Here is a 22,979-nt window from a genome sequence, read left to right as displayed (position 1 = left end):
TGTCCGGAGCGTTCAGGGGAGGAGGCAGAGGCAGAGTGAGGTGAGCTGGGGCCGGGGGAAGGGCAGGCAGCTGCTGGGGCTTTTGTTAAATTTAAAAGCCCTTTTCGAACCGGTTGTCCCTCGCGGGGGGAACCGGTGGGAACCGGCTCCAGCTCACCACTGGAGAGGGACCATGCCTTGGTCCTGCCCCACAGCTCCACTGGTGCCCCCTTCATCCCTGCTATCCTGGAATCCGCCCGTACCCACCCCCCTCCTGATGCTCCTCAGTGCCAGTCCTGGAGAGGGTTTTGATCGAGCCCACGAGGGGTAAAGATCAAATGCATGAAGCCGCTCTGCCCTGCACCCGGAGCTCCACTCTGGTTCCCTGGGTTATAATTTCACTGGGCACTGAGCCGTAGGGCTCCGCCAGTCTTTCTCTCTTTCCCTCTCTCTGAATTTCTGGGTCAGGGAACAGAGAAATGGATCTTACTCTCCGTGAGCATCGGTGGCGGGGTTTGCAGTGCATGCTGGGATGTGGGACACCTAACAGGGGCAGTTGGGGATGAAATCATACTAAGGCTGGAGAATCTGGCCAGCGGTGTGGTATAAAAAGACACTCAGGATGGCCCAGGTGTGTGTGGAAGCAGATAGGGGACAGGGCTGCATGGGACTGGCAACACACCTCTGTCATGCTTGTTATTGGAGTCACTGCACCAGCGGCTATCTGACTGGAGAAGGGCTATTTACATTAGTCAGAGGCAGCAGCTCTGTGCCCTGGAGTGGTGGTGTTCTCTCCCTCCTTCGCTGCTCAGGATCCTCGGGGATGAAGGCAGGAGAGCAGGACAGACACTGAACAGGAGCTTGGTGCTAAGAACCCCAGACGGTTGCCCAGAGAGACCAGCCCTGCTTTGCCCCTTGGCGATTGACCACATGGCTCCATTCCTCTGTCCGCTTTGTGCGGAGCACCCGGCTACTCCAGTTCCAGCCTCTCCTAGCAGGGAAACAGCCAGGAACCTGGGCCCTGGGGTGCTCCCAGCTGGCGCAGCCCTCCCTGGGAAGGACAAGATTTCCTGGCAGCCCAGGGCAGGGGGCAGTGAGGTCTCTGCTTCCAAGCCCTGAGTCTGAACCATTCGGGTCAGATCTGGGCCATTTAGAAACGGCTCTGATGAGAACGCAAGGCTTCTAACAGTCCCGCTGGTGGAGCAGCATGTGGTGGGCAGGGCCCCTCCTCAGAGAGCTCTCCCTTGCCGTGCGGGGTCGGGGATGCTCCAGTGGTCTCTGACCTGCCATTCACAGAGCCCCTTTGCAGCTGAATTCTGCTTGGCACTTGGAGTTGGGTGGAAGGGCTCTGGGAAGGGGCTGCAGTCTGAAGCAAGCCCTCCTGCTGATCCTGCATTGCCGTAGCAATGAGAGCCGTGAGATGCAGCCACCTCTGGAGTGGAGCGCAACAACTGGTTAACACCACGCTGCTGGTGAGCGGAGGCTGTGCAAAGTCTCATCTCCAGCTAAAGCAGCGGGGTCATTTAAGGAGGCAGAATTGACTTCCGTGAGCTGGGGACGGGGCACTGTGCTTCACACCCCACTTCTTGCAAAAGGTGTCGGGAGAAGCGGTGGTCAGGCCCTCGGGTGTGCATTGTGTCTGGGAGAGGCAGTGCAGCGGGCCGGTTCCCAAGCCCTGTGTTGCTGGCACTGCTTCCGGCAGGACCTGGGAGTTCCCTGGTGGGCTCCTCCCTCAGGTCTGACTCGGCCCTGCTGCGCTGCGTGGTCCGGCATAGTTTGGCTTGTGCCCAGTGCACAATAGGGGGTGATGAACGTGCTCTGTAATGGCTCCATCCACCACCGCCTGGGCTGCGGGAGGCCCTCCCTGTGCTCTGCAGCTCTCCAGCGTGGGTCCATGCCCCTTCCTCTGCTCTAGCATGAGTTCCTCCGCTCTGGGGGGGGCTGTCTCCCCTGGGGGCAGAGAGCAGCAGGGCACCCTCTAACTGCAGCCTGACGTAGTCATGGCAGGAGATGCCTATTCCCAGTGCCCTGACAGCTGGTGCCCTGGCTGGATGGCTGGCTCCTCTCCACCCCCAGGGCTGTGAGCCCTGGCCCCAGGCTGATCCAAGGTCCTGGCCCAAGCCACGGCTTCTTCCCTGAAAGAGCCCAGCCCTGCGTCGGGTGACGGGGGCACCTGCTGAGACGGATCTCATTCCCGCCAGGCTCTGGCGGGAGGGTGTGCAGCAGGTGGCCCCGTCATGTTGGTGGCTCCATTAGTCTGGAAGGATCCCACCCTCCCCTGTGCAGCACAGGGGAATTATGAGGGTCTTTCACCACCTTCTGGACCATCAGGTGTAGGCCTCCAATCTCCACACCCCCCAAACTGGAGCAGACCCAAAGTCCATCTAGCCCAGTGTCCTGTCTCTGAGTGTGGCAGTACCAGATGCTGCAAAGGAAGATGCAAAAACTCACAATAGCAGATGTGGGGTAATCTCTCTCTCCTCCCCACCCCCACATTAGGTTTCCTCCTGACCCCTAAGAGTTAGAGACTAGGTTAAGCCCTAAAGCATGAGTGTTAATATCCTTTCTAAAGCCTTTTTGTTACCAGTAATGATTCTAGCTCTAGATATTGTTACCCTATCCCTCTTTGAATCTTTGCCCCAGTGATATCTTGTGGCAGAGAGTTCCACAGTCCGCCTATGCATTGTGCAAAAAAGCATTTCCTTGCAACAGTTTTGAGTTTGCCACCTATTAATGTCGTTGACTGTCCCTTTGTCCTTGCATTCTGAGACAGGGAGAACAGATGCCCCGATCTCCCTTCTCTAGACCAGCCATTACTTTATATGCTTCTATTCTGGCCCCTCTTATTCGCCTCCTCTAGCTTTCCAACCTGTCTTCAGAGGAGAGTTTTTCCAGCCCTTGAGCATTCTCATTACCCTTCTCTAAAGCCTGTTTTAGTTCAGCAAACCCTTTCTGAGATGGGATGCCCCATCCTGCACACGGGAGGCCGCCCCGTGGATTTCTAACCCTCCTTGCCCAGACACAGCCTGGTGCACCTTCAGGGGCAGTGTCTGCTGAGATAAACACTGCGGCCCGTATTGCTTTGATTCTGCATTGAACTCAAGTGGTTCAGGGAGCCCTGCGTCCCCGCATCACATGGGGGACGGGATTCCCCCAGCACGCTTCCCTCTCTGTCTCTGTTTGTCAGCCACATGCTGCACAAACCTCCATCCATCTGAGTTTCCATGGATACCATGGGTCAGGGGATCCTGGTGTTTCCCATTGCAAGCCCCTTTCCCACCCCCTTGTTGGTCCCTCACCCCGAGGCAGCTTTTCCAGCCCACGCTTTGTTCTTGCGCTTCTGCCTTGGACCCTTTCCAGTTTCTCAGAATCCGTTTGGAAGCGTGGAGCCTGGAGCTGGAGACCACGTTCCAGCAATAGTCTTACCGATGCGATGCACAGTGGTAGTTCAACTCCTACGCGTTAGTCCCCTGTTTCTACAGCTGACGATCGCATGAAGCTCTTAGCAACAGCACTGCCCTGGGAGCTCGTGTTTAGTTGTTTGTCTACCCTGACCCCCAAGACCTTGTCAGAGACGCAGCTTTCTAGGACACAGCCCCCGATCCAGCAAGCATAACCTGCATTCTTTGTTCCTAGGTGGATGGCCCTGCATTACAATGGACTTTGGTCGAGTCAGGCTTTCTAAGCTCTGTGGAACTGATTTTCCCTCTCATTGCCGGTATCAAGCGGAGTGCCCCAGGGATCAGTCCTGGGGCCAGTTTTGTTCAACATCTTCATTAATGATCTGGAGGATGGCATGTACTGCACCCTCAGCAAGTTCGCAGATGACACTAAACTGGGGGGAGAGGTAGATACACTGGAGGGTAGGGATAGGATACAGAGTGACCTAGACAAATTGGAGGATCGGGCCAAAAGAAATCTGATGAGGTTCAACAAGGACAAGTGCAGAGTCTTGCACTTAGGACGGAAGAATCCCATGCACTGCTACAGAATAGGGACTGACTGGCTAAGCAGCAGTTCTGCAGAAAAGGACCTGGGGATTACAGTGGGTGAGAAGATGGATATGAGTCAGCAATGTGCCCTTGTTGCCAAGAAGGCTAACGGCATATTGGGCTGTATTTATAGGAGCATTGCCAGCAGATCGAGGAAAATGATTATAACCCTCTATTCGGCACTGGTGAGGCCACATCTGGAGTATTGTGTCCAGTTTTGGTCCCCCACTAAAGAAGGGATGTGGACAAACTGGAGAGAGTCCAGCAGAGGGCAACAAAAATAATTAGGGGGCTGGGGCACATGATTTATGAGGAGAGGCTGAGGGAACTGGGGTTATTTAGTCTGCAGAAGAGAAGAGTGTGGGGGGGTGGATTTGATAGCAGCTTTCAACTATCTGAAGTGGGGTTCCAAAGAGGGTGGAGCTCAGCTGTTCTCAGTGGTGGCAGATGACCGAACAAGGAGTAACGGTCTCAAGTTGCAGTGGGGGGCTCTAGGTTGGTTATTAGGAAAAACTATTTCACTAGGAGGGTGGTGAAGCACTGGAATGGGTTACCTAGGGAGGTGGTGGAATCTCTTTCCTTAGAGGTTTTTAAGGCCCAGCTTGACAAAGCCCTGGCTGGGATGATTTAGTTGGTGTTGGTCCTGCTTTGAGCAGCGGGTTGGACTAGATACCTCCTGAAGGCTCTTCCAACCCTATGATTCTATGATTATTTACCACCCCTCCCCCCAGTTTTTGTGTCACCTGTTAAATTGACCAGTAATGAGGCTAAATTTTCTTCCAGATCACTGGTAAAGATATTGAATAGTGTTGGGCCCCTCTAGAAACACCCCTGTGGGGTGGTGATCCCCTGTTAACAGGCTCTTTGGGAGATCTGTCAGTTAGCCAGTTTGTAGTCTAACATGTTGAATTGATAGTGTATGTTTTTTAAATCAGAATGTCATGCAGAGCTTGGGGCAAGGAGAGTGTGATGTTGCAGTCTATATGGTTTTATAAAAATATGCTAATGAGTGAATATAATGTAACTGGAATATGCTTCATGCATAAGGTCTCTTGTAAAGTATCATTACAAAGCTTATAATCTACTGGGTGTGGTCATCCTATTTGTATAAATGTATCACTCTTGTATCTGAAACTAGAAATATGAAATACAACTCTGAGGGCCTATTGTAATTATGCAAAGTGTGGGCCATTAATGGCGGTTTTGAATCTTGATGACTCCCATTAACCAGGACAATTGTCTGCAGATGGGTGTGTTTTACCTGTAAGTCTTCCTGTATACCTATGTGCTGGCAAGTGGGCAATGAAGTCTTGCAGTGACATGTGATCATGTCACCTCAACTGGAATCCATCTTTAACCTGGTGCTTTTCCATTGAGAAGGAGGGGGTGGGAACCCAGAGAGGGACAAAGGATTCCCATCTTATGCAACAGATATATAAAGGGATGGAACAGAATAAAAGGGAGGAGCCATCATGAAGAATCCCCTAGCTGCAACCTGAGCTGGAACAAGAGCTGTACCAGGGGAAAGGATTGTGCCCAGGCCTGGAAGGTGTCCAGTCTGAGGAAAAAACTTACTGAAGCATCTCTGAGGGTGAGATTATCTGTATTCAGTTTGATTAGACATAGATTTGCGTGTTTTATTTTATTTTCCTTGGTGACTTACTTTGTCCTGTCTGTTACTACTTGGAACCACTTAAATCCTACTTTCTGTATTTAATAAAATCACTTTTTACTTATTAATTAACCCAGAGTATGTGTTAATACCTGGGTGGGCAAACAGCCATGCATCTCTCTCTATAGAGGGCGAACAATTTATGAGTTTACCCTACTTAAGCTTTATACAGGGTAAAATGGATTTATTTGGGTTTAGACCCCATTGGAAGTTGGGCATCTGAGTGTTAAGACAGGAACACTTCTGTTAGCTGCTTTCAGGTAAACCTGCAGCTTTGGGGCAAGTAATTCAGACCCTGGGTCTTTGTTGGAGCAGACGTGTGTGTCTGGCTCAGCAACACAGGGTGCTGGGGTCCCAAGATGGCAGGGAAAGCAGGAGCACAGGTAGTCTTGGCACATCGAGTGGCAGATCCCAAGGAGGGTTCTGTGATCCAACCCATCACAGAGGGCATTAACCGTTAAGGTGCTAGTTCACACACAAGATGACAACAAAACCCTAACGCTAGCTTATAGAGATGGCAATAAGAACATCACAGTACCTAGCCTTTCATTTAGAAATGGTGCCATTTTCTCTGGGTCCACCACAATTTCGCACCCGGACTCCTAGTCAGACAGCTCCACAGGACCCTTGCCATGTGTCAGCACTAATACAGGGAGCAGCTGCTGCTGGTTTACAGAGATCATGCTACCGCCTTGTTTCCGGCTGCCCGGATGCAATTAACAAGGCCAACGTTGCGTTGGGCAATTTGCTTCCCGCACTTGAAGCCACCCTCCCTCCCTCCCAACAGAGTGATCCTGCGAGGGCAGAGTAAAGGCCTGCTGGCCAGGCTGGGGGAAACCTCCCTGGGGGTATCAGGTTGGGAGAGGCTTTTCCAGGATACTGGGGAGATGCGGGAAGGCTTGAACTGACTGAGAATTTTGGGGGTGTCTATGGGTGAGTCTGGGGTGATGTGGCCCCGCGTCTTGGTGGTGTAGGGGGCCCGGCTGAGTGGCAGCGGCCTGACAGAGCAGGTGTAAGGGAATCAAAGAGAAGAGGTGACTTGATCACTGTCTGTAGGGAGCTTTCCAATGTTCGGGACATATTAGCTGAACAGACACGCTCCAATGGCTGTATGCTGATGTTAGGAAAATTCAAACTGGAAACAGACACAACTTCTGAAGTGGGGAGACGAGTAGCCACCGCAACCGATTCTCCAAGGGCAGGATGGGGTGGACTCTCCACTGTGCAGGCTCTTTGCAGCGAGAGCGGATGTCTTTCTAAACACCACGTGCTCGCGAGATGCCCCCGGCAGAGGAGAAGAAATCCCAGTACCGCAGGACTCGCTGGCGGAGGTTCTCTGGCTTGTGTGACGCAGGAGGGCAGACTTGATGGTCACGATAGGCCCTCTGGCCTTGAAATCCATCCATCTACAACCCTGGGCCTGCCTGAGAGCCCTCTCCCACGTGAGATCCCTGGTGGCCTTGAGCCTTCAGTCCCCAGCCCTGTGTGCGTTGGAGAGCCAAGCGTCTGCTCCTGGAAGGAGGATAAGAGGGGGCTTCTGCAGCCTGCATTGCTGATATAGCTTGGCTTCTGATACCCTCTCCTCCAACCCCAGTCTGTCTGCTGTATTAAAGCCCATGCCCTTTGGCCCAGTCCCGCTCTCAGGACAGGAGACTTGGGCACTGGTGGGGGTGCTTGGTGGTGCTTCACGCTAGTGCCAGTCCTTGATAAGCGGGATAGGTGATGAGTGCCCCTCTTTGCCCCCAGCCCGCCAGGGCTTGCTGAGCATGTGGCATTGCTGCATCAGGCGATACCATTAACGGGGCTTGTTCTCTCTTCCGTCTCCAGATCATCAGAAGTTGGAGCGCGAAGCCCGGATTTGCCGTCTCCTGAAGCATTCCAACATCGGTGAGTGCTTGCCGCGGGGCGGGGGAGGGTGACAACCCCCCCAGGAGGGCCGGAGGAGGGGATGGAGGAAGGATGCCTCTCCCCGGGATTTTGGTTGACCCAAAATGATCTGAATTTGACACAAATTTGCTCATAGTATTGGCACTCCCCCAAAATGCATGGTTCACCCCAAAAATGTCACCCAGCTCTAGCCAGATGGGGTAGAAGTAGCCGTCAGTGCAGACATGTCCTTGGGAAGCCTGGATTTTAGAGCTTCAGCAGAGATGGAGGAGGCGGCACATGCTGCCGGCAGATTTCACACCTCAGCAAGGGCGTCTCTGGCTATGTCCTCGGTCCCCCGCTGCAGGCGGCTGCTACCCATGCATGCAGGTAGCTGGTCTGGTGGAGCTCATTGAGATCGGAGGAAGAATTCGGGAACCGTCCTGCACGAGGAGAAAGAACTTGCAGGCCGCACCAGTGCTTGTTTCATGCCAGTCTCTTGCTCGTTTTTAAAGACATCGGCTCAAATGCGGGGAAACTGCTGACGGGGATAAATGCTGGCAACCCGGGATGATCCTGACCAGCCAGGCTGCCTCCTGCAGCACAGCATCCCCATGCCCAGGCTCCGCCCTGCACGGGGCATGATATCTGCCCCCCCAGGGAACCATTGCAGCATGGGGGTGCAGATCCAGGTCCCAGCGCAGTGCTGCATTGCTAATGCCAAGTTAACAGCCCTATGGAAGAAAGCCACAAACCCACGCCTGTCCTCAGCTGCTGCTGGCAAGGGGGTGATTAAAACAGGAGGTTTTAATCAGCAGAGCATTGGGCAGGTCTTTCCTCCCAAGCTAGTGGCCAATTAAAACTTCACGCCCCCCACCCCCCCCAGCACCAGCGCGCTCTGGTTATGCCACTTATTTGCGTCAGTTCTTGTTCTTTTTTTTTTGTTTTTTTGTTCTTAGTTTTCCTCTGCTTCCCCCCCCCGTACATCAGTTGCTATGGAAACTGTGTCGTCACGGCCACCTTCCTAGGTGAAGATGGCCACAAGTGCAGGAGAAAGTCAGTTTATATAATGGGCTGAAACTGATACTGGGAGATGTGGGAAGGTGAATGGTGGGCACTGTGTGTGTGTGTGTGTGTGCGTGCGTGTGTGTGTGCGCGCACGCATGCGCAGGGCAAACCACAAATGTTTGTGTCCTGGAACAAGTGTTTGGGGAGTGTCTGGACTGGCCTTCACACATAGACTTTAAGGTCAGAAGGGACCATCGTGATTCTCCAGTCTGACCACCTGCACATCGCAGGCCACAAAACCTCACCCGCTCACCCCTTTAACAGACCCCGAACCTCTAGCTGAGTCACTGATGTTCTCAACTCCGGATTTCAAGTTACAGAGAATCCACCATTTCCACTAGTTTAAACCTGCAAGTGGCCCGTGCCCCATGCTGCAGAGAAAGGTGATTTCCCCCCCACGGTCTCTCTGCCAGTCTGAGTTGGGGGGAAATTCCTTCCCGACCCCAAATGTGGTGATCAGTTCGACCCTGTGCATGTGGGCAAGACCCACCAGCCAGACACCTGGGGAAGAATTCTCTGTAGTAACTCAGAGCCCGCCCGAGCCAGTGTCCCGTCTCCAGCCTTGGTGTTAATCGCCCAGAGTTAGCTTTCTATCTCAAGTCAGTTAAAAACGTCAGTGTGGACAAGCACCTCAGGGCAAAGAGATGCAATAATAGGGTCCCTGGCTCCTTATGAAGCCCTCAACACCAGGCCGCCGTGAGTGTACAGTATACCCATTCAGGGCTGCTGGTGTCTTACGCTCCCTTTCGCACTAATAGCCATGTGAGGGCCTAGGAACTTAGGGCATCCCCTGTCACAGAGTCCCCGGGCGGAACTGCTCCCCACAAAGCCAGTCAGGACTTTGGGGAGCCTCCTCTCCCTTGGAACAGACTGTCTTCAGGGCAAGAAGCTCCCACGGCTTCACCTCCTGGGCCTCTCCTTGGAGCATTCAGCATATGCCCCTCCGTGCACTTCCCACAGCAAGTCCGCCCAGGCGGGGTCCTGGGGAAGCCAGAGGGTCCTGCACCCCCACTTCACAGTCAGACGTGACTCTTAGCCAGCCAGTAACACAGAGGTTTATTTAGATGACAGGAACACAGTCCAAAACAGGTCTTGTCGGTACACACAACAGGACCCCCTTTAGTTAGGTCCATCTGGGGCCCCCAGGGAGGCCACAGCCCCATTGGGAAGCCCAACCCTCCAGCCTTTAACTCAGCCTCCCCCTGGCTCCTCCCCCAGCCTTTGTCCACTTTCCCGGGCAGAGGTGTTCCCTGGCCTCCAAGCCCCATCCTGGGATCTCAGGTTACATGCTCAGGTATTCTCCCATCCCCAAGGCAGGCCGTCCCAGCACAACTCCTCTGCAACCTTCCCAGGTCAATTACCTCCCCCCCCCCCCCCCCAGCATTCACATAACACAGCAAGAACATTCCCACTTCCTCACATCCCCACATCTGCCTTTCTCACTAGAGACCCTTTCTACTTGTCAGCAGAACCTTTGCTGTGTTGTAATTATTGCAAAAAACATTCCCACTTCACCCGAGCTTAAATTAACCACATTCTAACATGAACTAGCCCTGAGGCTGGACAAGCTGAAAATACAAGAAAGGGCTCCAAGTAGCCAAAACATCTTCCCTCAAGCCGGAGTCGCTTCCCTTCCTTCCAGAGGAGTCGGATTGCTTTTGTTTGGCAGTGGAACAGTCCCGAGCTCTTTGTCGAACCCCTTCTGGTCTGATGGCATCACGAAGGGGCTGAGGAAAGTGGCCCCGTTGAAGTCACTGATCCGGAAAGCTGATTTCGGGGAGAGCGCCAGTCTCTGCAGGGAGGATCAGCCAGAGCTGCCCCCGCCAAGTATCTGAGCTCCCCTTCAGCCAGCTCTGGGGAGCCCCCGCAGTGCCAGTTATGGGCTCTCACCACTGCCAAGTCCACCGTGGCAGCGCATTAGCTTTGAGACGCATGTGCTGGCTTTAGCACGCGCTGCTTGTGTTTCTAACCGGACGCTTCCCCCATTTGTTCTTTTCCCTGGTTTCTCGTGGTCCCGTCTCCCCCGGGTCTCATCGAGAGTCTGATTCTGGGCGTAGACTTTTAGACGCTGAATCTAACTGGGATCCGAATCGCACAGATCCAGGGCCTGGGGCTCCAACGTCAGGAAAAGTGGCTTGCAAAGCAACCGACAAGTTGCCAATGGAAATGGATTGTCTGGAATGAGCCTCTCCCTGGGCGTCTGTACTCCGGGGCCAGCTGCGTCTGTTCTGTTCCTTTTCCCTGGCCCCCTTTTTGCCATCGCTGCACCAATCCCCCACTCAGCCTCTCTTCCTGAGCTTGCCCTGCTCCTGTGTGTAGTTAGTTGTGGTTCTCAATCCAGTTCCTAAGGGGATGGGCGTCCACCTCTCCAAACTACCCCAGCAATGGGGCACTAGCCTGCACCCCATCTTTTGGAAGTGTGGCTGCCTGCACCCCGTCCATCCTGCAGCCCTGCCCGCGGAGATGAGCTCGGCAAGGCTGTGTGGTGGAACCATAAGGAAGCTGCAGCTAGTGCAATATGGTGGCTGCTTTGCTTCTTGAGTGGGTCGCGGGCAGAGAGTGTAGAAGACCCCTGTGCTCTGAGATGGACACTGGCTGCTGCTTAACTTCTGGGGGGAGCAGACGGGGTCTCTGGTGGGGCGTCTGCCTGGGGAATGTCTCTGGAGTGCCACTGTAAGTAGGATCAGTGGTGGTGCTGGAGGCTGGGGAAGCACCTCACTCCACCAGAGCCTGGATTTGCTAAGCTTTCGGGCCCATGGCAATGCTCATCTTCTCTTGGGCTGCATGGCTGGAGCTGCTACCGAGGGCGGTGATCCACCTAGGCCACCTGCCCCTAGCAGATAGATCCTTTGTCCTCTACGTACCATAACGCACCACATGCCCTAGCGCTGAGATCTGCCATTGATACTGAATGACCAGCCTTGGGGCCCCAGGTCTTGGTAACTCCTGGATCTGGCAGGGGGCAGCACTCTCTGAGCTGAGCTCCAGGCTTGGGACTGTCCCTCCAACCCCGTGCCCCAGAACTAAGATTCCCAGGCAGGCTTAAGCGCAAGTACTGGTGCCCGGACCGCCCAAGCATCACCACGGGTTCCTGGGCCCAGCTGCTAGTGCCCGATTCCAGAGGGGAGTCCTGGCAGCTCTGCGAGCCTCTGGAAACACGTCTTGTGGGAGGCATCGTCCTGCGAACGAGTGAGAGGCCAGTCCTCAGGGCTCCATCCGGGCACCTGTTCCTAGAGCAAGGCAACAGCTGACGCTTGTGCTCCTTTGCAGTTCGTCTCCACGACAGCATATCTGAGGAGGGCTTCCACTACCTCATCTTTGATCTGTAAGTAGCTAAAGAGCCGCCCTGGGGGGGCGGGAGGTGGGGGGTTCTGGGGCACGCGGCTCTTAATTCGTCCTCAGAACCAGCCATAGCGGAGTTCATTTGCTGTAACAGGGAATTCAGGACAGCCGTGTCTGGCTGTGCTTTTCCAAGAGTTTGAATTCAGTTCTAGCCCGGCTGCCCTGAAGCAGCTGTCAGGGAGGGGACTGGTGTGAGGGTGAGATGGGGCAGGGGGCTATGGCATAGGCTGGAAGGGGCTTCGGAGCTTTTCCCCCTCTTGGCGGGAAGGAGAATCCCGTCTCTCCCCCCTTGGAGATTTGTCTTTCTCTCTGCTTCTCCTCCTGGACTGGGGAGGGAGGTTACCATTCCGATTTACATTGCTGGAGCTCCTGCCCCTGGACCAGGACCCCGTCGGGCTAGGCTTGGTCTTAGAATCTGCTGTGCCCAGGGGCCCCATTCTTCCCACTGCTGTCTGTCCGGAGCAAGACACTTGACTCTCTCTGTTGTGCTAGATGCAGAGCAGAGAGCCAGTCCTTGCCCCTAGGAGCTTCCAATCAAAGTCTAAGACCAGGGACAGCTGGTGGATACAGGCAGAATCCGTGACTTCCAAAGACCTTTGTGACTTCAGCCCCGGCAGCTGGGAGCTCCAGGGTCCTGCTGCCTTCTGCAGCGGCAGGGAGCTGTGAGGTACCCTCGCTGCTTGAGGCAGTGGGCCCCCAAGATCCCAGCCACCATGGGCAGCAGGGGTACCCCACAGCTCCCAGCTATCTCAGGCAGGGAGGTACACCACAGCTTCCGGCCTCTGTGCGGGACCCTGGCAGCTTCCGGGTCACTGCTGTGGGAGGGGGGACTCTGGTAGCTTCCGGGCCACAGCCATGGGACAGGGGGACCCCAGCAGCTCCCGATGCTGCAGGAGGGGAGAGGGCAGGGGGATCCCCCCAGGCTGCCACGGACAGCAGGGGAATCCCCGCAGCTCCCCACTGCGGTGGTGGTAGGGGGATTCCCACAGCTCCCCACCGCTGGGGAGGGGACAGGGGGACCCTGCAGCTCCCCTTTGCCGCTGGAGCTCTGAGTCCCCACAGGTGGTGGGGGCCCCAGATCTCCCAGCCACCCCGCAGCTGCCAGTCCCTTCCCATTTTATCATGGATATTTTTAGTAAAAATCAGGGACAGGTCGCAGGCTTCCATGAATTTTCCCTGACCTGCCCGTGACTTTTACTAAAAATATCCATGACAGAACCTTAGCCTTAGCGATGAGACAGTATTGGTCAGCCGGGCAGGCGGGGTCTCCCACACTGGTGACACGATTTCGGTAGAGCTCCCGGCGAATGAGTTTTAAGGAGGGATCGGCAGGTGGCTAAGGAGGTGGCTCTGGGGCTGTTTCAGGGGAGCGTCTCCCAGCTGGAGAGAAATGCGTGTGTGAAATGTACAAGGGGGCGGTGCTGGTAGACCAGAGGCAGGACTGGTAAATGACACAGGGTGGGCAGGGTGGGGATAGACCGGGCAGGACCTTGAGTAGCTTGTCTGATGCACGTGAGAAAAGGCTCCTAGGACTGGCCCCCAGCACGCTGTGCCCAAGGCAGGAAGGGCTAGTGGAGCCTAGCTCGATGACCACGCTTGTTTGTATTGCAGTAGTGCCCACGGGTGCCAGTCAGGATCGGACCCAGCAGTCGCTATCCAAAGCAGCCCTGGCCCCTGGTTTCTCTGAGGAGGCCGGGGGTGGGGCCAGGGCAGGCGACCAGCACGAGGGCATTAGGCCTGGTGCCTTGGCTCTGGAGAGCCCGGAGACCCGGTGCTTTGTGCCGGGCCGGCGCGGTGCATCTGGGGGGTGGCGGAGACCCGGTGTGCTGTGCTCAGCCGCCTCTTGCCTCGTTCCAGATATAGCAGCTGGTGAGCTCATCGCTCCGTGCCTCTGACAGCTCGGTTATATTTAGCTCTCCTCTGAGTCACGGCAGCTCCAGGTTCCCTGTGCTGGAGTTGCACAGACCTTGGCGTGTCCCCAGCCTGCTCCGGGAGGGGAATCAAGAAACACGGGTTTGCCCCAGGCGCTGAGCTCCCCCCGCTCACCTGCTCCCCCCATGCCATAGGGCCGGGACATGAGCTCTTTGCTTCCACGGCCAGCCAGGGGTTGAAGGACAGTGAAATGGGAGGGCTTGCCCTAAGCTGAGGAGGAGGGGGACCGGCACTCCCCCCCCCACCCCCCACGCCGTTCCTGTGTCCCCAATCAGCACCGTGTCATAGCTCAGCAGGAACAGAGTTCGCGCCTCCTTCCAGCCTCGTCCAGGCCTGGGGTAGCCGGGAGCTCCCCCCCAGCCAGTGCCCTGCCCTGCCCCCCCACAGCGCCCCCTGCTGGGAGAGGCCAGGGCTGGAGTAGCCGGGAGCTCCCCCCACAGACAGTGCCCAGTCCCGCCCCCCACAGCACCCCCTGCTCCCCCACAGCACCCCCTGCTGGGAGAGGCCAGAACTGGAGTAGCCGGAAGCTCCCCCCCACAGCCAGCACCCTGCCCCGCCTCCCACAGTGCCCCCTGCTGGGAGAGGCCAGAACTGGAGTAGTCGGAAGCTCCCCCCACAGCCAGCACCTTGCCCCATCCCCCACAGCGCCCCCTCCTGGGAGAGGCCAGGGCTGGAGTAGCCAGGAGCCCCCCCACAGACAGCACCCTGCCCTGCCCCCACAGCGCCCCCTGCTGGGAGAGGCCCGAACTGTCCCTCTGATCGCACTCGTGTGTTGATTTTTGCCATCCATTCAATTCAGGACCATCGGTTCTTTCAGCCCCTCCTTGCCTGCCATGGCTGTGGGCTGAATTTGCATTGGCTTCCCCGGGGGTTTGATTATCAGACAGACCAAAGTGCCCACAAGCCCAGCTGGCATCGCCATCGGCTGGCAGGTGTCTGGCCTCCCCAGGAACCCAGCCTGCAAGCTGCCCTGCCCCTGCTCCTGTCCGCATGAGGCCAGTGGAAAGTCACACCACAAGAGGGAGAGGGAGACTCATCTGGGGGATGGTGGGGTGCAGATGAATGCCTTCAGTTCTGTGGTGCAGAGACATGGGGATAGAAGGCGGAGAAACATGGAGACGTCTCCCTTCCTGCCACATGGGAGTCGAGCTCCCTCATGCTGGGGCTGGCGATGAGCTGGGGGAGGCGGGCTGCCGACTGCCGCGTGGGCAGAGTGGAGACAGCTAGGCATGACCAGGCAGCATCAGAGTGGCAGGAAAAGCAGGGCTTGGTGATCAGAGAGGAGCAAAGAGGGATGTGGGGAGTCCAGTGTCCCTTGAAGTGAGGGCGTCCTGGCACCGGGACCTCAGCCAGCCAGAGGGACGTGAGCCGTGGTAGAGACTGGGGTGGCATGGGGCTCCATGGGCATCACCAGAGGGGACCTGGCTCCTCTTATCAGCAAGGAGTTTGCTTTGATCAGTCTCCAACCCCATTGCCCAGCCCCTGCCCTGTGCCCCCCAAACCTGGCATGCCTCTGGGCCAGGCTGGTTATTCTCTCTATAAACACCTCTCGGGGGGCAAACCCCCGGGAAGGGGGAGAGTCACTGGAGCTACAGGCCAATGGGACTGGACTCGGTGACCCAGGATTCCCTTGCTGCCTGACGTCCTATGGCCGTGTCCCTCAGGGAAGGAGCAGGGCTGGCCTCGGTCCGTTGTCATTGACTGGCTGGGCTGGGCACAGGCTGGCAGCTGGCTTCCTGCGTAGGACGGACGAGGGAGGAGGCCCAGGCCCTGCCTGCTCTCCCCTGCCCGTTGCCAGGGTGCAGGGCACAGAGGAGCAGGAAGTGCCCCCCACTTGGCACCCGATACCCCTCGTGTCCCCGGATAGGCACTGGGCTTCAGCTCGCCCATACCGAGGGGCTTCCCAGTCAGCGTCGGGAGGTTGGGGGGGAACATGGCAGCTGCCAAATCGCTGCTGTCTGGATGCCGGGGCTCTGGCGCATGTGCCATGCAGCCTGCGCTCTTTGCCTTGGTCATGCAGGTGAACCAGGGGTTCAGCTCCCCCATGCCTGTGGGATGGACACCAGGGCCTGGCTGTTAGCTGGGGATGGAGCTGGGGCCTGCTCTGGTTCTCCAGTGCCGGGCTGGCCCGAGCTCAGCAGGTGCCCCGCGAGGGGTTTGGGTGGGAGCCGGGCACTGGGGCTTGGGCACTGGAAGGGTGAACTCTGCCTCTCTGTGTTTCAGCGTCACTGGTGGGGAGCTCTTTGAAGACATCGTGGCTCGGGAATATTACAGCGAAGCCGATGCCAGGTGAGTGGCAACTCCCCACCCCCCCCCTTTCCCCTCCGCCCTTCTCCCCTTCCCTCCCCCGCTTCTTTCTGTTCCCTGATCCCGTGCCAGCTGTACCCACCAACATTAACCCATTCATGACCTGGGCAGAGCGGGGGGGACCCCAGAGGTATTGCCAGGTGATAGTCAAGTGCCTACGCCTTTGGCACCACCATGCCATGTGTCCTGCTGTCACATCCAGCGCTGGGTCCCCCTGTTGTGGTTCAGTTCACAGGGCCCTTCAGCCGGCCTGGGCATGAAAACAGGTGCCTACCCCATGCTCCCTGAGGATGAGGAGGAGAGTTGCGACAACTCTCCCTCTGGGGCCCACTGGCTTCTGGGGCGCAGCCAGAGAGGCAGAGGGGTGGTGGGACCTGGGGCATTCATGCTTTCCCCTCTGGGGAGCTGTTCATTGGGGGTTCGGGTCATCAGTGGGATGAGTCTGGTCTTAGCCTAGTCCCTTAGGGAGCACTCACGAAGCCACCACACAGCTGGGCACGGTTGCCAGCCAGGCAGTGGGGGCCAGGGCTGCTGTAGGGCGGGACGGAGGTGCGTTGGCACAGCAGCAGAGGGAGGGGGCGTTCTGGATCAGAACCGAGGGGTTTGGCTGGGGAAGAGGGCTCAGGACCGGCCGAACTACAGGTGAGGTTCGAGAGGCTCTGGCAGAGCTGTGGGGCAGGGCCAGCCGGGATGTAGGGGCACTCAGAGTGGACAGGGGAGCACTGAGCTGCAGTACCGGAGTAGGGGGTCTGTCCCAGAGTGGGAAGGGTGCAGCGTCTCTCCCTCTGGCCCCAGCCTGGCTGTTGGGTCCGCATCCCGGCAACTGGGAAGCCACTGACCCTCCCACGAGCAGCTGGAGTCAGTGGGGCTTGTCTCAGCCATCGGGGAGCAGCGGGCACAGAGCAGCAACCTGGTAGAGAGCACGGGGGACTGGGAACAAACTGCAGGGACAGGGCATGTCTGAAGGCAGCCGCAGGGTTTGGGGGGCATTGCTGACAGGGGCCTGAGCGGTGGGTTCCCTGCAGGGCCAAAGGCACAGGCGTCCTGGTGACGGGTCACGCGTGGGCTCGTCTGGTGACGTGCCCGTTCCTGGTCCCGTCCGACTGGAGCGCGCTGGCCCCCTCCCACCACGTGCTGGTCCCCAGAATCTCGCTGTTCGCTGCTTGTCATCTCCCCAGCCCCCTTGTGAACAGGCCGGGGGGCCCTGGGCCGGGCAGGCACTGGTTCCGTGCCAGAGGAGGTCAGATGTCCGTCACGCTTCTCAGGCTCAGACGGTTCCCAGCCGTAGGGACCTGGCCAAGCTGGGCTCTAGGTAATGACCTCACACGCTGCCCCATCTAGGCACTTCTGGGGAGACCTGGGCTCATGGCCCCTCCTCATGCAGCTTCATTGCCATCCCGGGCGTCTGATGCTTTCCTCAGGAGGGGGATGTGGCCTAGGATAGCGGGCAGGCATCAGATCAGGATTGAGGGACTGTGGCAGAGTTATATGTGTGGGGAGCCCAGGGCTGGACTAATGGGGTGGGGGCTGGTGGCATGTGCTAATCAGTTTCCCTCTCCATGCAGATCCCACCTCTCCCATCCCTGGGCTGTCTGTGGTGGGAGCCCCCTGCCAGGGGAGCCCATGTGGGGCAGCCCCATGGGTTAGATCTCTCCCATTGCATTCAGCTACTCAGGCCTGTCCCTGCTGGGTTTGCTGACAGCCGGGGGCTGGGAGGGGGAGAACCCCAGGGGTTTCTAGCTCCCAAGTTCTACCCATTAGTCCATGCTGCCTCTATTAAGGCTCCTCGTTGCTCCAGCGTCCCAGGGGCCTGCCCTAGCCTTGTAGCCCAGCTTGCTTGGCAGGTGGCAGGGGAGGAGGCTCGGGGTTGATTTGTGACCCAGCAGGGCAGGGGGGAGCTCCCCCCGAGAGGCCATTTCTGCAGATTCACTCCCCCGCCCATCGCCCCCTGTTCACCAGAGAGCTTCCAACCCCGTGTGAGGCCCTGCCCTGCGCTCCTGTGGCCTCCCCCTGCCTCGGGGGGTGGGGCCGCCTCTCAGACTGTATTCTGGCCCTCTGGGCACCCACCCAAACCCCTGTGGGTGGGGGCCTGCTCCGAGCATCAGGCTGCGGCAAAGGGAGGCAGAATCCAGGCAGGACGTCCCAGTGGCCTCCACCCACTCCTGGTGCTCCCTTGAGGTGCGGTGAGGCCAGGCTGGGATGGAGCCATGGAACTCTCTCTCCCGGTGGGTCCGCAGCTGGGGCCTTCCCCTTTCCGTGGCATGGCTCTGTGGAGCGGTGGCTTCCCATGGCTGCGATCCAGAGAGCACCCCCAGATTCCACCCCCACACATGCAGAGGGCTCCCCTCCTCTGCCCTGACCATGGGCGCAGCGCCGTGGAACAGACCGGGAAGCTCTTGGTCCGTATCAAACCAGCCCGATGGGGCGCTATGGGCAGTGTCCGCTCCTCAGAGGCCCAGGACTGGAATGGAGGGGCACGGGCCGAGCTGAAGCCAGGCTGCCCAGACTGGAATAGCCGGGAGAGCCACTGGGCCAGACTGAGGTGCATGAGCAGAGTGGTGTGGTACCAGTTAGGAATAGCAGCCAGGGCTGTGGGTGGGGGTTGAGGGGCGCTGGTGGAGGTGGGGAGCACAGGGCTGTGGGTCAGTGAGGAGAGCTTGAACCTGAGGCTCGTTGTTGTTGGTTGGGGGTGGGGGCAGGAGCTGGGCCTAAGTGCTAGGGCCCCACGCAGGACTTGTGGAGCTCCCCTTACTTAGCACCGGCAGAACTGGGGGGAGCAGAGGGCTGGGCTAGCAGGGGCTGTGGGTCGGAGTGAGGGGCACTGGCCGAGCTGTGATGGAGAGCTGGGGCTGGGACAGCGGGGCCACGGTGGGTCAGGATCAAAAGGCATTGGTAGAGATGTTTGGGGTGCTCAGGGCCATCCTAGCAGACCAGGCTGTAGGTCAGGCTTGAAGGGCATGGAGAGAGCTGCTATTTGCAGGGGGGGGTGCACAGCCCCAGCCCACATGACCCCTGACTAGATAGTGGGGTCACCCTGCCAGGTCATCAGTTCCCAGAGCCCCAAGATGGTGACCCTCCTCCCACAGCTCCTGCAGCCCTTTCCCTGCTCCACGCTCGTTCTGCGGCTGCTGAGCCAGACACGGCCCTGCCAGCTGGGGGCTCTGCTCACCCGCTCTGCCCTCCGCACCTTGGGTCCGAACTGCCCCCTCCCTCCGGCCCTGGCAGCCTGCAGTTCCTGGTGCCATTAACAGCCATCCCTGCCCACCTTGTGATAACCCGCTGTGGTCTCAGAGCTTTCACAACATTGTTTCTCTCTCTCCTCTCTCGTCCCCCATCTCCACCCTGTCCCCCCCTCCCTCTTTGTCTGTCCATCTGTCCCTCTGGACCCCCGCCCCTTCCCTCTACCTGCTTATCCTGCCTCTGGAATTCGTTCCCTTTCATGCATTATTTTGGTTTCCTTCTGTACATTTGATCGTCTCTCTCACGCCCTTCCTATCCCCCCCCACCCCCTCTCCTCATCGGGACCCTGCCCTGCCCGTCTCCCGTGTCTGCCCTCTTCGCCGCTCTCCCCGTCCCCCTCTCCCGCCCCTCCCTGACCCACTTTCTCTCTCCCTTCCTCCCCGTTTTGTTTTGCAGTCACTGTATCCATCAGCTATTAGAAAGCGTAACTTACATGCACCACTATGCCATTGTGCACAGGGACTTGAAGGTCAGTATATGCCTTTCGCCCTCTCCTGGCGTCGGGCTTGGGGTGCTGGCACTGCCCAGCGCTCACACGCCCTCCCCCTCCCCTCCCCGCTAGCTGCTTTTGATTTTTGGGGGGTGGGGAGGGAGACGATATCCAGGGCTGGGGGCGTTTTTTTAGTTCGATTCTCAGCATGCCCGGCCGAGTCCTTCCTGGGCACCGCGCTGCGGCTGGGCAGGGCAGGCAGGTCTGAGGCCCTGGACAGGAGGCAGCGCCCGGATGCAGACGTCCTGCCCCGACTCCAGCACACGTGGGACCAGACACCATCCCCCCCTCCCCACCCCTGACAATAATTTGAAATCTCAACCGGGCGGCTTGGTTCAATTCGCATTTCACTGTCTCATCCCTCCCCCTCCCTCTCTTTTTCTCTCTCTCTCTCCCCCCTCGCCTCTTTCGCGTCTCTTGTCTTGTTTGCCACCCCTCACCCCGCCCCCGCATGGCTGCCAGTTCTGTCTCCCAGACCCGAGCACCTAGCGGCTTGTCTCCCAGGCCAGAGCTCGCCACACCCCGTCGTGGCCAAGGGGACACGTTCTTCCCTCCAGGCTCCTGCTCACCGCGGCCTCCCCAGGCCAGGGACTCCCTGAGTGACCAGAGGAGAGCTTGAACCTGTGGCTTGTTGGTGTTGTTGGGTGTACAAGCTGGGCCTAAGGCCACTCCTCACCCACCAAGATGCTCTGCCTGGATCTGCCCAGGTTGCTGGCTTATGCCAAAGTGCCCTCTCCAAAGTCCCCAGGCTGCAGGGGATTTTACAGGCACCTTCCCCTGGCCCATGGGCCGAGAGCTGGCCCCTTCCTCTCTGAGCTGGGCAGTGATCTCATCTCTCATTGCTCAGCCCCAGGCTCCAGCCCCTCTTCCCTTCTGTCCTGGGTGGCCTCCTTGGTCCCTGTGCTGCGGTTTGGAAGAGCCCCCCAGTGCCGGGCTAGGTTGTCCCCTTCTGAGCTGGGGAACAAGGAGGCCTGAGCGAGGCCTTTTGCTGCCAGGACGCAGATGCCTGCTCATATGCTGGCTGCCCACTGGCCTGACGCAGCAGGGCTTGAACTACCGACCTCCAGTGCTGCGTGCAGGAGCTGCTACTGTGTGGGCCGAAGAGCCAGGGCGCCTTTACTGGGGCAGTTCCAGAGCAGGCCCAAGGGCAGAGTCTCTATAGCGCCCCTGGACCAGTGGGTTATGTCAACACGGCGCCAGGGGATCCCCCGTGGGGGTCCAGAGGGGGCAGCCCCAGGCAGCGGTGCCCTCTCCCTGCATAGGGAAGGGTGGCCCATGCCGGGCCGTACCTTGCCGGGCTTGCTTGCTGGAGAAGGATTGGCGGAGGTTCCCACGCTGGGACTCTGTGCATGGGGCAGGTGGGCAGCCCGGGGCCGTTAGAGACCCTATCCTCAGGGACAGGCACCCATTGGCTCAATCCTGACCATGTGGCTCTAACATTCCAGGGGAGACAGCTGGGGGCCCCCTCCAATGCCGACATTTCTGGCAATAAAGTCCCAACCTCTCCCTGGGGTAAAAACCCCACGGCAGCAGCTGTGCTGCCCATGGGAGAGACGGGCTGAGGGATCCCGGCCGTGAGAGTGGGCCCGGGTGGGAGGCGCAGAGATCCCGGCTGTGCAAATGGGCCCAGGTAGGGTTGCAAACTTTCTAATTGCACAAAAGCGAACACCCTTGCCCCGCCCCTTCTCTGAGGCCCCACCCTACACTCACTCCAGGCCCCCCCCCTCGGTTGCTCGCTCTCCCCCACACTCACTTTCACTGGGCTGGGGCAGGGGGTGGGGTGCAGGAGGTGGGGAGGGCTCCTGCTGAGGGTCTGCGCTCTGAGGTGGGGCTGGGGATGAGGGGTTTGGGGTGCAAGAGGGGGCTCTGGGCTGGAGCCAAGGAGTTTGGAGTGCGGGAGCGGGCTCAGGACTAGGGCTAGGGCAGGGGGTTGAGGTGTGGGAGGGGGTGCAGGCTCCAGCTGGGGGTGTGGGCTCTGGGATGAGGGGTTTAGGATGCAGGAAGGGGCTCCGTGCTGGGGCTGAGGGGTGCGGGCTCTGGGAGGCGGCTCAGGGCTGGGGTAGGGGGTTGGGGTTGTGGGCTCTGTGGGGGAGTTAGGGTGCGCGAGGGGGTTCTGACCTGGGGCAGGGAGTTCGGGGTGCAGGCTCTGGCTGGGCAGCGCTTACCTTAGGTGGCTCCCAGTTGGTGGCGCAGCGTGGCTAAGGCCTGCCCTGGCTCTGTGCTGCTCCCAGAAGCGGATGGATGTTTGGCCTCTAGGGGGAGGGGCCAGATGGCTCCGCGCGCTGCCCACGCCCGCAGGTACTGCCCCTGCAGCTCCCATTGGCCACGGTTCCTGGCCAATAGGAGCTGCGGAGCCGGCGCTGAGGGCTGGGGTAGCATCCAGAGCTTCCCTGATCGCCCCTGTAACTAGGGGCTGGACATGCCGGTCGCTTCCAGGGAGCTGCGCAGATCCAAGGCAAGCAGGGAGCCTGCCTTAGCCTCACTGTGCTGCCGACTGGACTTGCCAGCAGGGTCCCTTTTCAACCGGGCGTTCCGGTCGAAAACCGCCGTGCGAATGGGCCCGGGCAGGGGGCGCAGGGATCCCGGCCGTGCGAGTGGACCCGGGTGGGAGGTGCAGGGATCCCAGCCATGCGAGTGGGCCCGGGTGCAGGGCGCAGGGATCCCGGCTGTGCGAGTGGGCCTCGGTGGGAGGCGTAGGGGCCCGGGTGGGAGGCGCGGGGATCCTGGCCGTGTGAGTGGACCCGGGCAGGGGGCGCGGGGATCCCGGCCATGCGAGTGGACCCGGGTGGGAGGCGCGGGGATCCCGGCCATGCGAGTGGGCCCGGGTGGGAGGCGCAGGGATCCCAGCCATGCGAGTGGGCCCGGGTGCAGGGCGCAGGGATCCCGGCTGTGCAAGTGGGCCTGGGTGGGAGGCATAGGGGCCCGGGTGGGAGGCGCGGGGATCCTGGCCGTGTGAGTGGGCCCGGGTGGGAGGCGCGGGGATCCCTGCCGAGCGAGTGGGCCCGGATGGGAAGCGCGGGGATCCCAGCCATGCGAGTGGGCCTGGGTGGGAGGCACGGGGAGCTCAGCCGTGCGAATGGCCTGTTGCAGT

At 59.0% G+C, this 22,979-nt stretch overlaps 1 protein-coding gene across 6 annotated transcripts in view; it reads left to right on the top strand.

Annotated features, from left to right (window-relative positions):
* Nucleotides 1-22,979, top strand: part of CAMK2B (calcium/calmodulin dependent protein kinase II beta) — a 147,863-nt gene that overhangs the window by 54,152 nt on the left and 70,732 nt on the right. For all 6 annotated transcript variants that reach the window (XM_045004651.1, XM_045004650.1, XM_045004652.1 and 3 more), the window contains 3 exons: nt 7,471-7,530; nt 11,848-11,902; nt 16,075-16,140. In XM_045004651.1, coding sequence (XP_044860586.1) covers nt 7,471-7,530; nt 11,848-11,902; nt 16,075-16,140 — 181 coding nt within the window. The remainder of the gene's footprint in view (nt 1-7,470; nt 7,531-11,847; nt 11,903-16,074; nt 16,141-22,979) is intronic.

This window comes from Mauremys mutica, chromosome 2, assembly GCF_020497125.1.
Source record: "Mauremys mutica isolate MM-2020 ecotype Southern chromosome 2, ASM2049712v1, whole genome shotgun sequence".
Lineage (NCBI taxonomy): Eukaryota > Metazoa > Chordata > Testudines > Geoemydidae > Mauremys > Mauremys mutica.
The sequence above is the reverse complement of the archived record's forward strand: the minus strand, read 5'-3'. Positions and strand labels throughout refer to the sequence as shown.